General features: G+C 41.8%; 1 protein-coding gene and 1 pseudogene across 1 annotated transcript; one reads left to right on the plus strand and one right to left on the minus strand.

Annotated features, from left to right (window-relative positions):
• Window positions 1–3,765: 3,765 nt before the first annotated feature.
• Window positions 3,766–5,470, minus strand: LOC120640144 (MEIOTIC F-BOX protein MOF-like). Its single transcript, XM_039916020.1, has 3 exons — window positions 5,449–5,470; window positions 4,334–5,196; window positions 3,766–3,885 (listed from the first exon to the last, which is right to left on the minus strand). The coding sequence occupies exons 1-3, from the start codon at window positions 5,468–5,470 to the stop codon at window positions 3,766–3,768; spliced, it is 1,005 nt and encodes a 334-aa protein (XP_039771954.1).
• A 2,383-nt stretch (window positions 5,471–7,853) lies between these two features.
• LOC120640145 lies at window positions 7,854–15,252 on the plus strand (annotated as a pseudogene).
• The last annotated feature ends 3,888 nt before the right edge of the window (window positions 15,253–19,140 follow it).

Here is a 19,140-nt window from a genome sequence, read left to right on the forward strand (position 1 = left end):
GAGTGCAATTGCTCCAGATTCCTACTATGGTTTCAGTTCTATTCGTCCATTTGTATGTGTGCCTGAAGACAACTCTAGGGGATCATGTAAGAGTTCTCTAATACACAGGTCTACAAGTATGAAATCCTCAAGCTTAGCTTCTCCCATCATCTCTTGACCGGCGGCGGCGGCTCTGTGCTGGACTTGTACTCGATCATGTCGGGCGCGGAGCGCCACAGGTCGCGCCACTGCTGCAACAGAACGTGGTCTGCTGGCGTGAGGACGTGCGATAATGAGATGTGTAACGTGCCGTGTTAGGGTGTGTAGGTTTAATGCTGATGGAGGAGAGAGAACAATGAGTTCCGGCCTGTTTGAAAACAAAACATTGGCAAACCATGATTCTCTCAATTTTCCTAAAAAAAACACATGATTCTTTAAATAGTTTATATTTGCTTTTTTAAAAAAAACTTACGGTATACAATTTCTAAATAATTATACTTATCATCCACATGACCACGCTAATAGTTGTGATGAAACTTGTGCAATCTTCCATGCTTGTTATTATGCCGTACTAAAAGCTGTGGCGTAGCTCTAGCTGCTAGCTTGACATCAGATCTAAAGTTGTACAGAATGAGATCGAGTTTGCTTTACATGCAACATGTAACATTTTTCATAACAAATATGGCCTTATTTCTGCCAACAAATTTCCAGGCAAGTTGAGTTGCCAGATGCGCCGTGCAATTTCACCATCTAGAAATAGACGCATGCGGGTAGGCGAGAGTATACTAGGACTGAGCCCCAACAGAAGATATGAAATAAGTATTCCAAGAAGGGACATATGCTACTAGAATCTTCAAACTTTGTTCACCGTGATGCTACAATTCTGTAGGTTGCTCCAAATGCCAGATAATTTGTTCTTGATTTCAGTCCACTTCAATTTTGCACACTGCAAAATTACTTTGTCCAGAGTCCAGACATACCAAAGATTGCTGCACTGGATGTGCATGTGCCATTCTTTTCCTTTTCTGAGAATGTCCTGGAAGCTTTTGGCAACAAAAAAATATTCATGTAAATCGTAAGAAGGGTATTAAATCAAGAAAATGAAACATGGTGGACCAAGAAAATAAAACGAAAATTACCTCGCAGCGATGCAGAGTAAGCTTCTCCAAGCTAGGGGCATTGTTCAGAAAGCACCCCAATGTCTTGAAGCCATCAATCAAATTACACCCGTCGAATAGCAAGGTTTTGAGATTATAAAATGTTGGGAAAGCATGGTCCCTTGTGAAGTATTGACTGAAACAAAGGAATCAAAACAATAGCATCAGTTTGTTAGTATTGGTCTCCACCAGTTGGCCCAACGGCAACTGGGCCCTTGACTCGCGTCCTGATCGGGGACGCCCAGCCCAATAGACAGCCATATATAGAGGAGGTGGGGACTATGGCACATGACACGAGGTTCATCGCCGCCACAGTGTCCCACCGTCCTAACCCTAGTCCGATCGAGAGAGAGGTGCTTAAGCGACGGGAAGCCGCCACCAGCGCCACCGCGAGCCTGTCGCCCCGGCGCCACGCTGTCAACGCCCTTGACTTCGAATCCCTCTGGCTCGTCCATGACTCCGCCGCCGGCGTCCTGGACATCGTCGTCGGGTTCGTCTTCGACCATTGATGGTATGTTCTTCAAGAACCAGAGAATACTCCCACTGATCTACTCCTAGGCGATCTAAAGATTCTAACAATGGTATCAAGAGCCGATCTAGCGAAGTATATCGTTTTTGGGGAAGGATCTGAACTCGGATCGAAAAAATGAAAGAAAGGTGAAAGAAAGGAAGGGATTTGGTTCGACGAACCCTAACTTGACCGCAAGAACAGAATCAATCCGATCCCAAATCGGAAGGAGAAAAGAAAAGAAGAATCGAAATAATTCGATCTCGAATCAAACAAGAAAGTTCGAACCCTAACCCTAGCTGTGAAAGGGGTTGGCGGCCGCTCACCTGCTCCCGCCATGCCCATCACCACCGTTGCGCGGGACAGCCTCGAGTCGCCACCCGCCGGGGCGCGTCACAGAGACGAGCCGCCGCTCTCCGCCGGGACGCCGGAGGTGAGTTCGTGCGGGCCCCAAAGGGCACCACCGAGGTGCCGCTCAGCGGCGCCGCGCGCGGCTTCGGCCGCATGCATGCACCGGCGAGGGGCGCCACGGCGGCGCCGCCATCTCTTGCGCTCGTCCAGACTCGCCGGTCGCGGCTGCAGAGGTATGCTGCACGAAGGGAAAGAAGGAAGGCTCGGGTCACTGACCGGTCACGGCGGCGGACCGAGTAGCACATGTGTGCGGTGCGCCCCGGCCATGGTTGCTCGGTCCCGCGATGGCCAGTGCGCATGGCACGGCGGGATGAGCGCCGGCGACGGCGCCAGCACGAGAGGGGAGAGAAGAAATGAAATTAGGGTTAGGGCGGTGGCCGGTGGGGGGTTTTGTTCTCGCAAAACATACTGATGGCCGTCAGATCGGATCCGGCGGCCAGGGGCGCTCAGACCCAAGCAAGCTGGGCCGCTGGCCCATACGCGTGCCGGAGCGGGCTGAGCCGCTAGCTGGGCCATAGGCCACCGGGAGCAGGCGAGCTAGGCCACCGGCCCGCGCACGCAAGAGAGGCCCAGGCGGTTGCTGCAGAGCGGCCCAAGCGCCTACTGGGCTGCGCAAAGGCGCTTGCAGAACTGGGCCGTGCAAGCAAAATGAGCAAAGTGAGTCGGGCCGAGTGGCTGCTGGGCTGCTGAGGCGACACAAGCTCGCCTGCAAGCAAAGTCTTTAGTTTTTCTATTTCAGAAGTTTTTTTTTTCCGGTGACTATTGTATAGTTTTATCTCTATTTAATTTTGATCCAACGAGATAAATTGTTTAGAGAGTAAATGAGTGTAAAGATGCTCCTTAATAAATGTTTTTGTAAAGTTTCTGCTGCAAAGTAAAAGTTTCATCCTCCATTTAAATTGGAACCAACAGGAAAATTTAAATAGAGTAGAAAGATATTGGTTTAAAGTTAAATTATGGTATTGTTATTTTCTGACCAACGTTGATGATAACAATATTATGATTTTATTATGAGTTTAAAGTTTGAGATTGAATCTCTGACAAATTTTGCATTGAAGTGATAAATTTTCAGAGAATAGAGAGACAAAGAATTGCTTCTGAAAGAAAGAAAAGTTTTCCGCTGCAATAAAGAAAGAAAAGCTCAGATGAGTTTTTTCCCTATGGGAAAAAGCTGCCTTAGAAGATTAAGGTGAAGAAAGCTTCCGCTGTTATAAGTCAAAGATTATTTTTTGCAATATTTTGCTATTGTAAAGTGTCAAGTCGAGCATTATTTTGCTCTTAAAAGAAAAGAAATTTAAAGTTTATTATGATGTTGTCATTTTCTAACCAAAGTTGATGATGACAATATTATAATTTTTGTTCTAGTCATGTGTTCTATTTCTACCTAACGGTGATATAGAATTGAAAGTAAAGGAAAGTTGTATGTTTTAATTTTGACCAACGTTAAATTAAGACATGCAATTCTTCTCAAGTAGAGAGAAATTAACAGACAAAACTGGGCCCTTGACTCGCGTCCTGATCGGGGACGCCCAGCCCAATAGACGGCTGGTGGGCCCCCGTCGCGCAGTGCCATATATAGAGGAGGTGTGGACTACAGCACATGACACGAGGTTCGTCGCCGCCACAGTGTCCCACCGTCCTAACCCTAGTCCAATCGAGAGGGAGGTGCTGAAGCGATGGGAAGCCGCCACCAGCGCCACTGCAAGCCCGTCACCCCGGCGCCACGCTGTCAACGCCCTCGACTTCGAACCCCTCCGGCTCGTCCACGACTCCGCCGCCGGCGTTCTGGACATCGCCGTCGGGTTCGTCTTCGAACATTGATGGTATGTTCTTCAAGAACCAGAGAATACTCCCACTGATCTACTTCTAGGCGATCTAAAGATTCTAACACAGTTCACCCTCTAAATGCATAACATCATCAGTTTGTTTAGTTTGTTTTGTATCATCAATTATATATGTTAGTAACTCCTTGTCTTAGAAATTATTAAACATATAAAAAAATAAAATCTTAGAGCGTACGGAACAGCACTTTACTTCGATGATCAACTATTCAAGTATACCTACAGTTTAGGAATGTACATGGATTAATATAATAAGTGATTAATAGCTAACTCTAAGAACAGAGAGGACACGTCACTTCCCTTTGGTGGATGAACTGTGCATCTGTACAGGCGTAGCAAAATCCATATGTTCATACTACTACACTGCTTAGTATAAGAATGAATGATATTTCAAATGGGACGAGAAATTGACAAACAGCAGAACGGAAGAAACTTACCAATGTTTTTGAACCAGACAGTTCTAACGTTCCCACGTGAACTAGGCTGCAAAGAAGCTTGCACGAGGCAACAGGAGATTCTGAACGAATCGATGCTTTGACAAGGGAAGGCATCTCATTCACTATAATGCCCCTCCAGTTAGATCCAGTCGTAGTAATGGCCAAGTGGAAAGAAGCCAGAGCTGGAGATGTGATCGTCAGCACAGTATCAAAGTAACTTGTACAATCGGTGACTATTAAGCTCTTCAGGGTGTGAGACGTGATTTCCGGAGAATCAAGAAGACACCTCTCGAGCTGCAGATCTTCCAGGACAGGGCAGCCAGACCGGAGTTGCCGTGCGAAACCCGTGTCCAAAGCAATCCCAGCAAGATGCAACCTTTTGAGGCGACATCCAGTGGAGCCTGAATGAGGTAGCCCAGAAAAGAATGCAGTGGAGGAAGACCACGAAATCTCCATGACCGCAGGGTTGCAGTTGATGCCATGGCGGATCCATCGGTCGACGACTTTAAACTCGTATCCGTGAGTGACATGGCACCGGAACCTGTCCAGTGACGATGCGCCGTGGAGCATCAGCAGGCAATCGACGAATTCCACGAACCTGCCGCACTCCCAGGCCACGCGGTCGCCCCTAGCCGCCCCCGGTGCCGCGGCGTCGAACTCCCGCTGGTCGATGTCGAGGCAGGGCATGGAGCGCCAGAGGTTCCTCCACCTCCGCGACAGCACGCACGTCCGCACGGGCTGCCTCGCCGTGAGGAACGACATGATTCTGTGGAGGTGGCGGTCCTGCAGCGAGCTCAGCCTGTCCTCGGCGATGGCAGGGCACCTGCCAGGGCTTCGCGTAGCCGGCTTTGAGGCCAGCATCTCTGCACGAACACAGAAATACAGGATAGTCAGCACCAATGCGCACCAGATCATCTAAGTTACTGAAGAAATTGGCAACGCGAACGCCCAGATCGATTTACCAAACCGTTAATTCGGAGCGTTATCAAATATACTGTAGCTTCCGTTAGCATTAAAAGATCACAACTTCCCTGCTCAGCAGATGATTTTGGCGACGCCAAGACATTGGGAAAACTAATTTGTGCAGAGTACGGTAGGGTTGTACGGGCAAATACCTCCAGAGCGCTTTGGAGCCATGGCTAGGGCCGGATCGCGAAGCAGCCGCGCAGGATCAACGAGAGTCCGGGCGTCACCACCAGGGTTTACAATCCCGACCGGTCCGGTCAAACCGCCGCCCTCCGGTAACGTTTTACCAGACCGGTTTGACCGGAAACCGATTGAATTCAAATCCAAATTCAAAATCGCATGTGTAAACGGTTCCGGCCGGTATACCGACTGGTTTGGCCGGTAAACCGGCCGGTTTGACCGGTTTACCGGTGTTTTAACCAAAAAATCCGACGGTGTAAAAGTGGTTCCCCGGTTTGACCGGTTTACCGGTTGCCATATGTGGTGGGCCTTAATGGGCCGGCCTATTATTTTCTTTTTCTTTTTTGATTTAACTTCAAATCCCCGCAAACTATACTAAATGAACGAATTTTTGAGAAAATTTGACACCATTATATTCGTCGCACCTTGAAGTATTTTTAGGAATTTTTTGGGAATTTTCATTTTTTAAATTCAAAATTGAATTTTGAATTTGGGCCGGTTTGATATCGGCCCAAACCGAAACCGAGCCGGACCGGTTTGACCGTTAACCGGTCAAACCGGACCGGTTCCCACTGGTTTGATTAACTCTGGTCACCACTCGCCACGGATCCGCGATCAGGGAACCCCTAACCGTCGACGGTGGGCATGGGATGGGGGTGGGGGGAGGGCCTCGGTACCGTGTCGCGCGCCGCCTTCCTCTCTCATTCGTGGGCGGGAGGTGCGTCGCCGCCCGCCGCAGAATATATATAGAGAGGCGCCGGTTCCGCGTGGACCGAACTGTAAAGTCCACGAGCCCAGCCCATCTCACATTTGCTGGGCTTCCGGGGTCATAGCAGATCAGCATAGTACAAAGGAGAGAATTACTTTTTTTTCATGGGATGGGGGTGGGGGGAGGGCCTCGGTACCGTGTCGCGCGCCGCCTTCCTCTCTCATTCGTGGGCGGGAGGTGCGTCGCCGCCCGCCGCAGAATATATATAGAGAGGCGCCGGTTCCGCGTGGACCGAACTGTAAAGTCCACAAGCCCAGCCCATCTCACATTTGCTGGGCTTCCGGGGTCATAGCAGATCAGCATAGTACAAAAGGAGAGAATTATTTTTTTTCTAAAAAAAGTTGTGCTTAGTGTCTTAGTTTTTTCACTCTTATATCTGAACTTGGCTATTTGGCTTCCAAAAATAAATTTTTGTTTAGTTTATTGATTCGCCCATCACATATAGTTTGCCAATCTCAGTGAAAGTGTCATAAAAGTGTCATTGACATTAAATTTGCTAATATGTACTAATAGTATAAGGAAAAAGAATAAAGAAGTGTCATCACCATAACACTTTACTAGCACCGTTCTTGAGATTTCGGTCTAAATAATTATGTCGATGGCACTCCCACTGAGACTGGACTTAGATCTATAGTCTTATTACATTCAAGCGCATCAGTTTAGATTTTTTTAACCAGAAAAGCAATAACATAAAGAAAATTTTCATGAATTTTTGACCTTTTTTTCACTTGTAAAATAATTTCTAGGCATTTATAAATCTATTTTAATTTTTCTAAAATTATAGAAAATCACAAAAACATGGTAAAACATTGAAAAAAATAAGTGGAGTCATATCTAAACATGCTGGATTCAGCAAAAATCACTAACATACCATTTGAGCTAAAAGTAGATATTATTATTAATAATAAATCACTAACTTATTTTGGGACCAAATAGTCAAGTTTAAAAGAAAAGGATCAAGAAAATAAGCACAGATTTTTTTAATCAAGGAAATAATTCTCCCAATACAAAACCCCTTCCCCTCGAAAAAGAAAAATAGAATACGAAGCGGCACGGCCCGCCCTCTCCGGCTCCTCGGTGCCGCCGCCCGTTCGGCTCGGCCGGTGGCCTCCTCGCCTTCTCCCCGCCTGCATTTAACCCGCACTGACCTTCTTCCTCCCATCCTTCGGTTGGCTCTTGGAATTCTTGCTGTTGCGGTACTTGCAGTTGCAGCCTGCTAGTGCTTCTACTCCCATCTCCACCCGTCAGAGCACGCTGTCTCCTATTCTTGCATGCAGCTTCGCTACGTTCCTCCGCAAAGGTAAGCAAATCGGTTCAACCGCACGAGGCACCACCAGTTCTTGATTTTTTTTCCTGTTCTGGCTGACCGGCTCTAGTGTCATTTCCATCGATCTGGAGAGATCTGCTTGATCTTCGCTGCTGCTATTCTGGCAATCAGCAAGCTGAACTTCTCACAAGATCAGCCATTCAGACCTTTCTTTCCCTTCGGCCGCGGCGAACTGACGATCGGTGTAATCCGGTGTATGTTCTCGGCGATGCTCAACTATCGGCAGGCGGCGGCTGCTAGCTGAGGCTCGGGCTCGCCGGTCCTGTCGCACGGCAACGATGGGCGGCGGCGGAGACAGCTGCGGCGACGGCGACTGCTGGGTGCCAAGCCGCGCGTGCCCCGTGGATGTTACCCTCGTCTTAGTTGGGAAGGTGGGCTCCGGCAAGAGCGCCACCGCCAACGTACAGCATACTCGGGCGGAAGGAGTTTGCCTCGGTGTACTCCCTACGGCAGCGTTACGGAGACTTGCCAGATGGGAAGCACCAGGATCCGTGATGGCTGTGCGACCCGCACCGTAAGTGTCATCGACACACCCGGTAAGTTTCATGTTTGTTTTTGTTACTGCTAGCTCTAGTGCTCTACTATTCACTTCTAGAGCGAGTATTCTGGTCTTCTGTATCTGCATTATTGTCCTTTTCTTTAACAAGTACGGTTCTTGTAATCTGATCTCCATGTATTGTTTTACTTCTAGTGCATCATTTTACTGCCTTTTTTAATACACGGGAATTTCCGGCTGTTAGATCATACTAGTAATCTATTATATTATTAAAGGAGTGTTAAAATAAGCCACCACATTCGCCGAGAGGGTTTAGAAATTCCCACATTAATCTAAAAAAGAGAAGAATTTGCACCGTTAGATTTTATGAAGATCTAACGGTTCAAACTAACTCAAGAGTTCATATCAAATACGATTAATAAATAGCTAATTTCGGATTTAAAAAATTAAGAAAAATTAAGACATGGCAAAGAGTCCATGCTGAATACTATTAGTAAATAGTTTAATTCGGAATTAAAAAAACAAGGAAATTAGGGCTTAATCAAAGAGTCCATGTTGAATACAATTACTAAATAGGAAAAATCTGAATTATCAAATTAAAAAAATAGCATTACCACTAGATAAAAATTAATATTAGCTGAATAGCTAAATTTAAAATTAAAAGTATAAATTCTATTATATTATTAAGGGAGTGTTAAAACAAACCACCACGTTCGTCAAGAGGGTCTAGAAATTCCTACGTTATTCTATGACTGTCCAACTGTTGTCGGTTGACTAATTTTTTAGTATGTCATATTATTAGTACCTGTTAAAAGTTTTGCAAACGGATTATGCATTCCGGACGATTGAAGAAGAGGGGGGCATGGGTAATACGTGAGCTTGATGGAAAAACATATGTTTTAGAATTAATCTGGACGGTTAATACCTCTTTGCAAAGAGATAATGTTGACTAGAATTCCTAGCAACTACTGGTAGCTAGCAGCACGGTGGTCGCAGGCAACAGGCTGGCAGAGGGAGCCTTCGACGCGATGTGCCCCCGGTGTCGTGGCACTGCCCCGACGTGAAGGGATGTCAAAGATGGATGGACGGACGATTTCATGATGATGATAGAGTAAAGAAACGCGATGAGATGTCAAATACGATTAATAAATAGCTAATTTCGAATTTAAAAAAATAATAAAAAAAGACATGACAAAGAGTCCATACCAAATACGATTAGTAAATATAGCTTAATTTGGAATTAAAAAAATAAGGAAATTAGGACTTAACCAAAGAGTCCATGTTGAATACAATTACTAAATAAGCAAATTCAGAATTAAAAAATTAAAAAAAATTAGCATTGGCACACGACAACAAAATTATTATTAGCCAAATAGCTAAATTATAAATTAAAATTATAAAAAAATTGGCATCAAATATGATTAATAAATAGATAAATGCAAGAACTAGAATAAAAAAATTATTGTTGATATGTGTAGTGATTATGAATCATATTAAGAAGAAAATAGCTAAATAAATAGTATCAAATGCAATAATAAAAATCCAAGTTTGAGTTTCATGGCAAATAAAGTTAATAAATACTCCAAATTAACGAAGATCTAAATAGTATTTGTGTATAGGATTTACACCATTCGATTTAATGATGATCTAACGATCTAAATTGGACAAAAGAGTCCATGTCCAATTTAATGAGATGCAATATTTTAAACTACCAAAAAGTGTATGTATCCAATTAAAGTTAAATACAGGGTCCGCATGACATAAAAATTCATGTTACCATCTATGTCTCGTATTAACCTTCCTTAAAGATGCAAAAAAAAATGGCAGCAGCATAAACATGACAACACGACCATAGTTGTATTGTATTGGTACTATTGTAAGAGATAATTGCTTTGAAAAATCTTTGGAACGCCCTGCACTACGACACGACCATAGTCTTTGCCCGAGATTCCGAATCACAACTATTTGAGTCTCAAGAACGTCCTACAGTACATGCAGCTGCATGAAGCACACTGGATTCTACTCAAAATCATTGCCGAACTCAATCAATCCATTTCTTCTGGAGCAACCAAACGTCAAGATAGGGACAAAAAAATAATGATGATGCGCAGAGTTTCACATATTGCAATCTATTGCAAGACCATTGGCACCTTATGATTGTAAGTGTGGGCCAATGAATACGCAGACGAATTAATGTGAGAGAAATATCCGCTAAAGAACCAATGCTTTCTCCAAACAAGAATTATCATCATAAATATGATTCTATGGGCATATAATAGTTCCATACAAGTAATAATCACTGGGATAAAGGGTAAAGCACCGAAACCTACAAATAAATGTGACTATTATTAGCTCAATCTAAATAGATGTATGGGAAAAATCAGGGAGTTAGTCATGTGAGGAATCAAATAGCATAGATAATTATTAATATTATTATCCCCATCTAATCTTCTATAAGTACACACTAGGCATGGAACACAAATGTGATCGATACCTCTAAAGAAGTATAGAGAAAGAGAAGATAAAAAGATAAAGAAGCACCAAGATTGAATGGGTAAGGAAAGTAGAAAAAGGAGAATAGAAAAAGAAGGCAGGAAAAAGGAGAATAGAAAAAGAAGGCAGGAAAAATGAGAAAATGAGGGCAAAAGAAAAGGACAAAAGTGAATTTATTGGTTTAGTCTATAAATAATATCATTAGAATGAGAAAAATATTAAATTATAGCCATGTCATGTTGGACATTTGACATCTTTCATATATTCATGAAAAAATAGAAGAAGCGGTTCTACCGAACGGTTTTCAAAACAGCTCTATATCCATAAAAAAGCTGCTCCATCAAAGAAGCCACAACTGAAATTATTTTAGCCACAGATACAGGCCTAAAGCCCTGCTAATCTATTTCAAAGTCGATTGACTACAGTACAAAATCAAATGATTCAAACAAATATACGTTGTCGATGCTCCTCTTCGCTCAGAAAAAAAACCCTGAGGCACAGTACTAAACAGGAAACTTCTCCATTAGATGCATCGGATGCGATACACACTAATCGATTTCAAATATACCGAGGAACAAAATAGAAGACAGAGAAATTAATAAAAATTGCTAGAGAAAATGAAAAATAAAGAAAAGAGTTAGAAACAACAACAAAGATATATATGGAACTATCTATCACTGAGATGACAAAACTCTAAAGTAGACCAATATATGCAGTCATATGGGCTAAAAACAAATAAATTGTGCAGTAACCAAAGTGGGAAAAATAATAATAGGTTCGGTTAAATAAAAAATTTAAAACATATATGCATTAACATAGCACGCATATATAAGTTTTGCATAACATTTATTTACCAAAGCCAGCAGGAGGCCTCAACTTATTTTTTAACATAACTTTTTTTTGTCTAATCCATGATCATTTTTATTTCGCTCTGATGATGAGTCAGGTCTAGATATGCTAGATGCTACTTAAGTGCTCTAACAACTACACTAGATATATTTTCGCTAAATATTAATCAAAATATTGCAAGATACAAATCGAACTCCAACATCTAAGTTACAGATTGTTGGCAAACATAACTATCAAATACATATAAATATATTTCATAATTATAAAAAACTATATATGAATACAATTATGTACAATTTGCTCTGTATTCAAGGTGATCCAAAATTGAATTCAATCCTCAAATTTAGATTTTGCAGGTTTAAGTACTAAAATATGCAACTATAATATAGAATAAAGCAACATAAAAAGTGATGATTATATGAACTCCTATGCATAGAAAGCTGCAAGTAGTATAATATTCAACAAGAGCAAATGAGAGGTAAATAAATTACAAAATACATCTCTTCTGTCAATGTAAATATTTTTAAAGAATTAAATAAAAAACTAGCTACCCGCGCTATTAGCGCGGGCCACCTTGCTAGTTAACAAGTAAATTAAGGTTGCAGGCAGTCACTACACTGCTTGCCCCCTCTGTCATGTTGTTATATGGGCCATGCACTTCAATCTGGTCATTAGGCTTCACGATTTCTACATGGCCATTTAGTGATCTGGAATTGCTATGTGTGGAGCATTTTCTAGATTCATGGAGAACATTCTTGAAGCTAATTATGAGTGGAGTGCAATAGGAAATTCTAGTCACTGACCTTAATTTTAGACAAAGGAAATAAAGTTCCAACCTTTTTGTTTAATCCATTGCATAGTACGTTTTAGTTGCTTATTACATCCCCACAAAAGTATCAATTTGAATGGGAAAACTGAAACAAATAAAACAAAAAGACTATATGCATCATGAACACATGGTATACGATGAAATGAAGCTGCCTCCCATTTCTTGCAAAACACTCCACGGCCACCACCTCCATTGCATGGCATAGATTGAAAGATATCTCTCTTTCTAACTCTGTACATAGAAACCTCCATCTAGTATCTTAGCTCCTGAAAATTGCTTGTATAAAAGAGGTTATCGGTTTATTATTGGAAGCAATACTATTATTACATAGCTATATGGTTGAGAAGAGCTCAGCCATGCTACTAAAGCTCATCTTCTTTGTCTAATTACTATGTTGATAAGGCGATCATCCATAATATGGTCCCTATTCCTTGGGTGATTTTGACAATACGCCAAGATGCACTTAGCCAAGTGGCTCAAAGAAAATGTATGGTGTCATTATGGTTGCAAAAGTAACATAGGAGGTTTCCTTTCCAATTAATTTCGATGATTTCAATTTATCTCAAACAAATAAGCATAATGCCTATTTACATCAAATAAATATTGTACTAATCAGAATAACTTTTATGCAACCCTCAAACTATCAGCGGATACTTTCTAGTATCGGCAGCTGGAAATAGTATCTTCCCATTATTCTAGAAGAAACTGTTGTGCCAGCTGTCAATCTACTTGTTAATAATAGAGGTGGAAATTGTTTATTTGTATTTGCATAGACCATAGTGCACCTTCTGTACAATGCTAGGATATTATTCACCTTCACATCAAGCATAAATTTCAATCTCTTGGTTATCTTGGGAAACAATGTTCTTTCCAAAAAAATGGAAGCCAATAATGTAATTCAAGTTATCAAATATGCTAGGAAATTTATGAAATAATGTAAGGGTGTATGTCAATAATGTAAGGTTGTTTGGTCATGTGTGGTAAGGTCGTGTAAGGTTGTAGTTGGTGATGTAAGCTGCCTTCACAGTATTGCTTAATTTTATACTTATCATACTACATTACTTCTGCTATTACTTGCCCAAAACCTATATATTTCTTTACTGAATCATAGGATTATTTAACATGGAGAAGAAAATTGAAGACTCTCGTGAAGACATTATAAAGTGCATGGACATGGCTAGAGATGGCATGCATGCAATGCTTATGGTATTTTCAGCTACATCTCGGTTTTCTCATGAAGATGAGAAAACAATTGAGGCAATTAAAATGTTTTTTGACGACACAATCATTGACCACTTGATATTAGTGTTCACAAATGGAGATAGAATAGGGGAGGACAGTTGGAATAAAATGCTTACTGATGATGATAATTGCCCAAAGTATCTCCAGGTACATTTCATTTGTATGTCCAGTTTATTCCATGCTTAAAATTTCTTCAAGAAAATGCATTTGACCCAATTAGATCATCTCCCCGCCTGCATTTTGACCCATTTACATCCATGTGCTGTTTTTTGTACACAGGATGTGCTCAAGCAATGCAAAAATAGGGTCATACTATTTGACAATGAGACACACAGCTTAAGAAACTCCTTGATATGGTGGACTCTATTGTTTCAAGCAAGTGTGGGAAACCATTTTCAAACGTGATGTTTGCTCGCATTAAGGTACATGAGCTAGAAAAAATTCTAAACCTGGTGCTAGCCCTTTTTTTCTCTGTTGATGGATCTTTTTTGCTTCTCTAACTTTTTTAACATTCATTCTCAGAAAGCTTATGAACAGAAGTTCCATGCAAAGGGAGGTTCTGCTAAACAAGTATCTGAATTGAGGAAAGACGGATCATATGATGAATACTTTGCACCACTTGCCAAGATGGTAAGAGATTCCTTTAATTAAGCTATAAGCTTATTTTTGTAAATATGGAAATTGATAACAAAGCCCTTTACTAAACTCTGGCAACAGGCTTGCTATCATACTTTTGGTGGTAATAGCTTAATAGGATGTCGCCTTGCAGTTTTGAGAACTACAACATGTCATTCTCGCTCCTTTACTCGTTTTGAAATATGATCTCTAGAAATCTCTATTTGTTCAATATTTGTTTGATTCATTCCTTTTCAGAACCATCTTTGGTGGGCTAGGGAAAGTGGAACACATTGAAATAAGGTTGTTTAAGTGTCATCCAGTTGTTGGATCATGCCTATGATCCCACGCACATCAAGTTTATTTCGATCATATTTTTAATTATTTCTACAGAATCTACAATAGAATCGACGTAGGATTATGGTAGAATCATGAAATTTCTCATATTGTGAAAGACTGGTGTCCTATCCTTCCATAGATACACCTTAGTGATAATTAGATGTGAATGCCTTGAGGTTTGATCCAATACAAACTATTTGATTTCATAGTATAAATGACCTGTAGTGGCATGGTTATCAAAATAACTATCATAGTCCTTAAGTCACAGCTCTTTGCATAACCAGAAAAATCGTGAATATATTGTGCTTATATCGAAAGTAGGATCTTACAATCTATTATTTAATTATAAAATGTCATCCTACTGGAGCATCTATGATCTGATTTAGGATCATGATTTTGACAACCTTGCTTTGATACATCCAACAGAATATATAGATTTATGATTAATTTGGATTTTTACTAAAACAATTATAAACATTTGAATGCTGATGTTACATTTTTGTAACAGGTGGAAGAAAAACTAAATAAAACAATTGAGAAGATGGAAAAACAACTTTGTGAAGAAAAGAAAGCAAGGCAGAAAGCAGAGGAAAGGATGACACAAGCAATGTTAGAATCAAAAGAGGAAATGAGCAGACTACGGTTGAACCTAGAGAAGGCTCGGGAAGAAAACAAGAAATATAGAGAATCAGAGAATGTTAGAAGAGAAAAGGACGAAGAAACACAAGAGGAGATTAAAAATCTTAAGGAGAAACTGAACCACTTGGAAAGTAAGCAGCAAAACAAGAACAACAGTAGTCGTATTATTCTTTAAGTCCATTTTCAGATGGGAATTTGCCCCATAGTCAAATGGAGGTTGTATCTATTGTCGACATGACCTTCAGAAAATCAGTAATTATTACCAAATGAACTTTGCCTAGTGCTATCCATATGCACTACTACTGTCCATTATTCATATCAGCAGCCGAAGACATGAACCGTTATCCTTTTGATTACTCTGTTAATGCTGACTTTTTTGTACCTTGAGAGGTCAGTTATGGTATGTGACTGTGTGTATCATATGTACGAGTTCATAACTTCATATTCTCTTCCTATTTTAATTCCTGTGTAAGCAGAATAGAACAATAGGTTCATACCCATCAAGTGTCTTGGCATCCAGGGGCGGAGCCAGGCGCAGCAGCCACCAATGTCAGCTCCATCAAAGATTGATGTCAACTCACTAAATGAACAGTGCTAAACAGTGTTTTATTACTGATTTTGGTGAGAGCCATCGTTGTCAGCTGACAATGATACCTACATGTAGCTCCGCCCCTGTTGGCATCGCTTTGCTGTCCACTCTGAATTTCCTTTATTTAGCTGAATAATGTGTCCAGATGAAGTTGTTTAAGGTATATGGTTCGCTGCAACTGGCGTAATGTATTAATGTACATTCCTACTTACAGCTTAACCTACTCACTTTCAATGTTCTTGAGCAGTTCCGGTTATGGCTGCAACCTGACCGGAGGCAGCTGTGCATCAGAACCATCTCCACGACTCCACCAGAGTTGCGACACCCCAACAGCTGTGGTAACAGAAGTTGAGCGTGCTAGTAGAACATGTCCTGCCAATCTGCCGTGTTCTTATTCAGGTCCTTGTCACCAGGCCAGCCGCCAGTCACCATGACCCAGTGCGCGGTCTTCTTTGGAGACCAAATGCGGGGCGGGGGCTCGAACCCCCGCCGGCTCAGCTCCTCCCTTGGAGCGTTCACCGCTGGGCTACAAGCCCATCCGCATCACTGTGACCCAGTTGACCAGCGAGACGAGATCCGAGCTCGGAGACACGTTGTCCAGATCGGTTCACCACTGTGTGACCCTGTGCGAGGTACCAAGAGCTGTTGATATTAGGTTATGGTAGATCGGAAGAGGTGGGAAGGTGGCAGTGTAAAAGGTGAAGCAGAAATGTGTGTTGCTTGCCATCCTCAGTTTGTCTAACATTCGGTCCGTCATCTGCGTGTTGTGAACAGGACATAGTGTAGTAAAGATCTGCTCAAAAGAATCGCTTGTGATCATGGCTGGCCAAACTTTAGCAAATAGCCAGTGAACGTCGTCGTTTTGTACTTTATTCCTTTCCATTTTCGCTGAAGCCTTCTGGAAGTCTTTGGTGGCAGTAAATGGGATTGCTAGTTTGATACGTGTTGTAAGAAATAATACACACAATCAGCATCAAGAAAAACAATAGGTACCTTGCAAGCAATGTTGCAGATTATTGGTAAAGGTCTCCGGCTCTCCGCTGGTCATTAAGAACAGAAAAAAAGTAAGAAAACCTCGCTTGACTTTAAGTACTTGCATTACCAGCAACCCGTGAATGTCCTACAGTACATGTGTTGCTCATCCTCGCACCCACACTAAAACAAAAATTGCGTGAGGAACAAAGCTCTGTATGAAAATATATAGTTTTGAATGAGAAACTCAAGTTTCTTTCAAAAAAAAGGTCAAGGTCTTATCGTGTAGTAAAATAGGGATCTATTGTTTTCTTGCATGGCGGTGCAGCCTAAAATAAATACTAGAACAAGCAAAACTGCAAAAGCGTGCACCAACTCCACTGGATAAAGTATAGAGAATTTTGGTATCAATGAATGTATGCCAAATGATATAAGAAACACATTTGCAGGTAAAATTCTGTTCCAGTCTGCAGTAGTCACTACCGGAAAACCGACATATGCCGAGTGCCCGGATATTTGCCGAGTGCATAATCTCGAGCACTCGGCAAAGATACTATTTGCCGAGTGCCAAAAAACATGCACTCGGCGAACAAATAACACTCGGCGGACTATCTCTTTGCCGAGTGCCAGCCATATGGCACTCGACAAAGACACACTTTGCCGAGTGCTAGTCAGTTGACACTCGGCAAAGAGCGTCACGTGCACCAACAGACGACCCGCAGACGACCGTTACGGTGGCGATGCTTTTGTTTGCCGAGTGCCTACATGGGGACACTCGGCAACAAGATCTTTGCCGAGTGCCTACATGGGGACACTCGGCAACAAGATCTTTGCCGAGTGCCCTACAGTCGACACTCGGCAAACGCTGTCACGTGCACCGCACCCGCCAGCTCCCCAAGGCCGTTACGCTGTTGCCACGAACGTTCCCATTTTTCCACGGCCGTTACCGTTATGCTTCGCCGAGTGCCAAATTAGGGCACTCGGCAAACATATTGTAATGCCGAGTGTAATGGAACAGACACTCGGCATTTAATAAACTTTGCCGAGTGTCGTCTTTGGCACTCGGCAAACAAATACAAAAACTTTCTCCAACGACCTCCAAACTTTTTCCTCCGTTCTCATACTATGTGAAAGACATCATATTTAAATTTGGCAAATTATTCTTTATGTTTACTATATTTAGATTATTTATTTGATTACAAGAATATTTTGTGTATAATTCAAATTTGAACTGCCAAATTTTGTCAAAAGTGTTGATAATTAATGGAAAAATTATATTCATGTTATTGAGTCAAATTTGAGGGTTTGTACAAGAATTTAAAGAAAAAAAATCAAATATCTTATTCAGGAAACATAGCAATGAATTTGTGGCCGAATAGATTTTAAATTCTATAAAACACAAATGAAGTCCAAAAATTATGAAATTTGTAGTGAAAGCATGATATCATAAGTAGAGGCTGTGGAAAAAATTTGAGAAGATTTCAAAAAAGTTATCACATACGTTGGTTACAGGATGAGGAATCCTGAAGAGGATCCAAAGACATTTGAATGAGTCAGTTAAGTTTTTGAGTCCAACGGACCATCCAATTGAGTTTTGACTTCAAAATTTTTTGTGTAGGCAATGGACATGATGGATAGGTTTATGGTAAATATTCATTATTTTTTGAGCCCATTTGATAATATTAAAGTTTTTTTAGTACTATGTAAATTGAATTTGAACTTATACTGCATGAAATAATGGAATTTTTTTGGCTAAAGTATGTTAAATTTTTTATATACGCAATAGACCTCATAAATTGGTTTATGTTAAAGTTTGGTTATTTTTTGAAATGTTTTCGTATTTTTTAATTTTTTTGAAAAATGTAGTGAATTAGTTCATACAAATTGAAATATAGCTAAAAGTGATTGAAATAATATAATTTTTATCATTGAAGCATGATATATTTGTCTGAAATATAAGTTTAGTAATGAAATGTTAAATTATAATCAAAGAAATATGTTTAAATAAATTTTGAATTGAAGGATTTTGAAATGAAATCCTGGCTTTGCCGAGTGCTGCCAGCGTGGCACTCGGCAAAGCGGTAGCGGCTTTGCCGAGTGCCAAATCAGGGCACTCGGCAAAGCGGTCGTGTCTTTGCCGAGTGCCGTGATCTGGCACTCGGCAAAGTTTCTGCCCCCGCCCCCAGCTAAGTGACCGACCCGCACACACGCGCACTCACTCACGCCGCACACACCTGTACTCACGCCGCCGCCTCCACTCCGCCGCGCCGCCGCCTCCACGCCCCGCCCCGGCGCGCCGCGCCCTGCCCCGCCGCCTCCACGCCCCGGCTCGCCGTCCCCGGAGCCTGGTCCGGATTGAAAACTGGCCCATCCGGACCTTTCCTCCCCCTTTCCGGCCCGGAACGAAACCCCACCTCATTAGGTCCGGAACGAATCCTCGTTCTCTCCTTCTCCTTCCAGAGTCTCGAGGGGAGGCGCCGGCGCGGCACACGCGAAGGCGGC

Source organism: Panicum virgatum, chromosome 7K (genome assembly GCF_016808335.1).
Source record: "Panicum virgatum strain AP13 chromosome 7K, P.virgatum_v5, whole genome shotgun sequence".
NCBI classification, from domain to species: Eukaryota; Viridiplantae; Streptophyta; class Magnoliopsida; order Poales; family Poaceae; genus Panicum; species Panicum virgatum.

What these genes read in the sequence shown, in the direction of transcription:
- LOC120640144 (XM_039916020.1), bottom strand. Translation starts at nt 5,470, where the DNA reads ATGGCTCCAAAGCGCTCTGGAG. An exon ending in GGCTCCAAAGCGCTCTGGAG is followed by an intron (nt 5,197 to 5,448) that starts GTATTTGCCCGT and finishes GTGTTCGTGCAG; the next exon opens with AGATGCTGGCCTCAAAGCCG. An exon ending in TGTCTGGTTCAAAAACATTG is followed by an intron (nt 3,886 to 4,333) that starts GTAAGTTTCTTC and finishes TGGTTCTTGAAG; the next exon opens with AACATACCATCAATGTTCGA.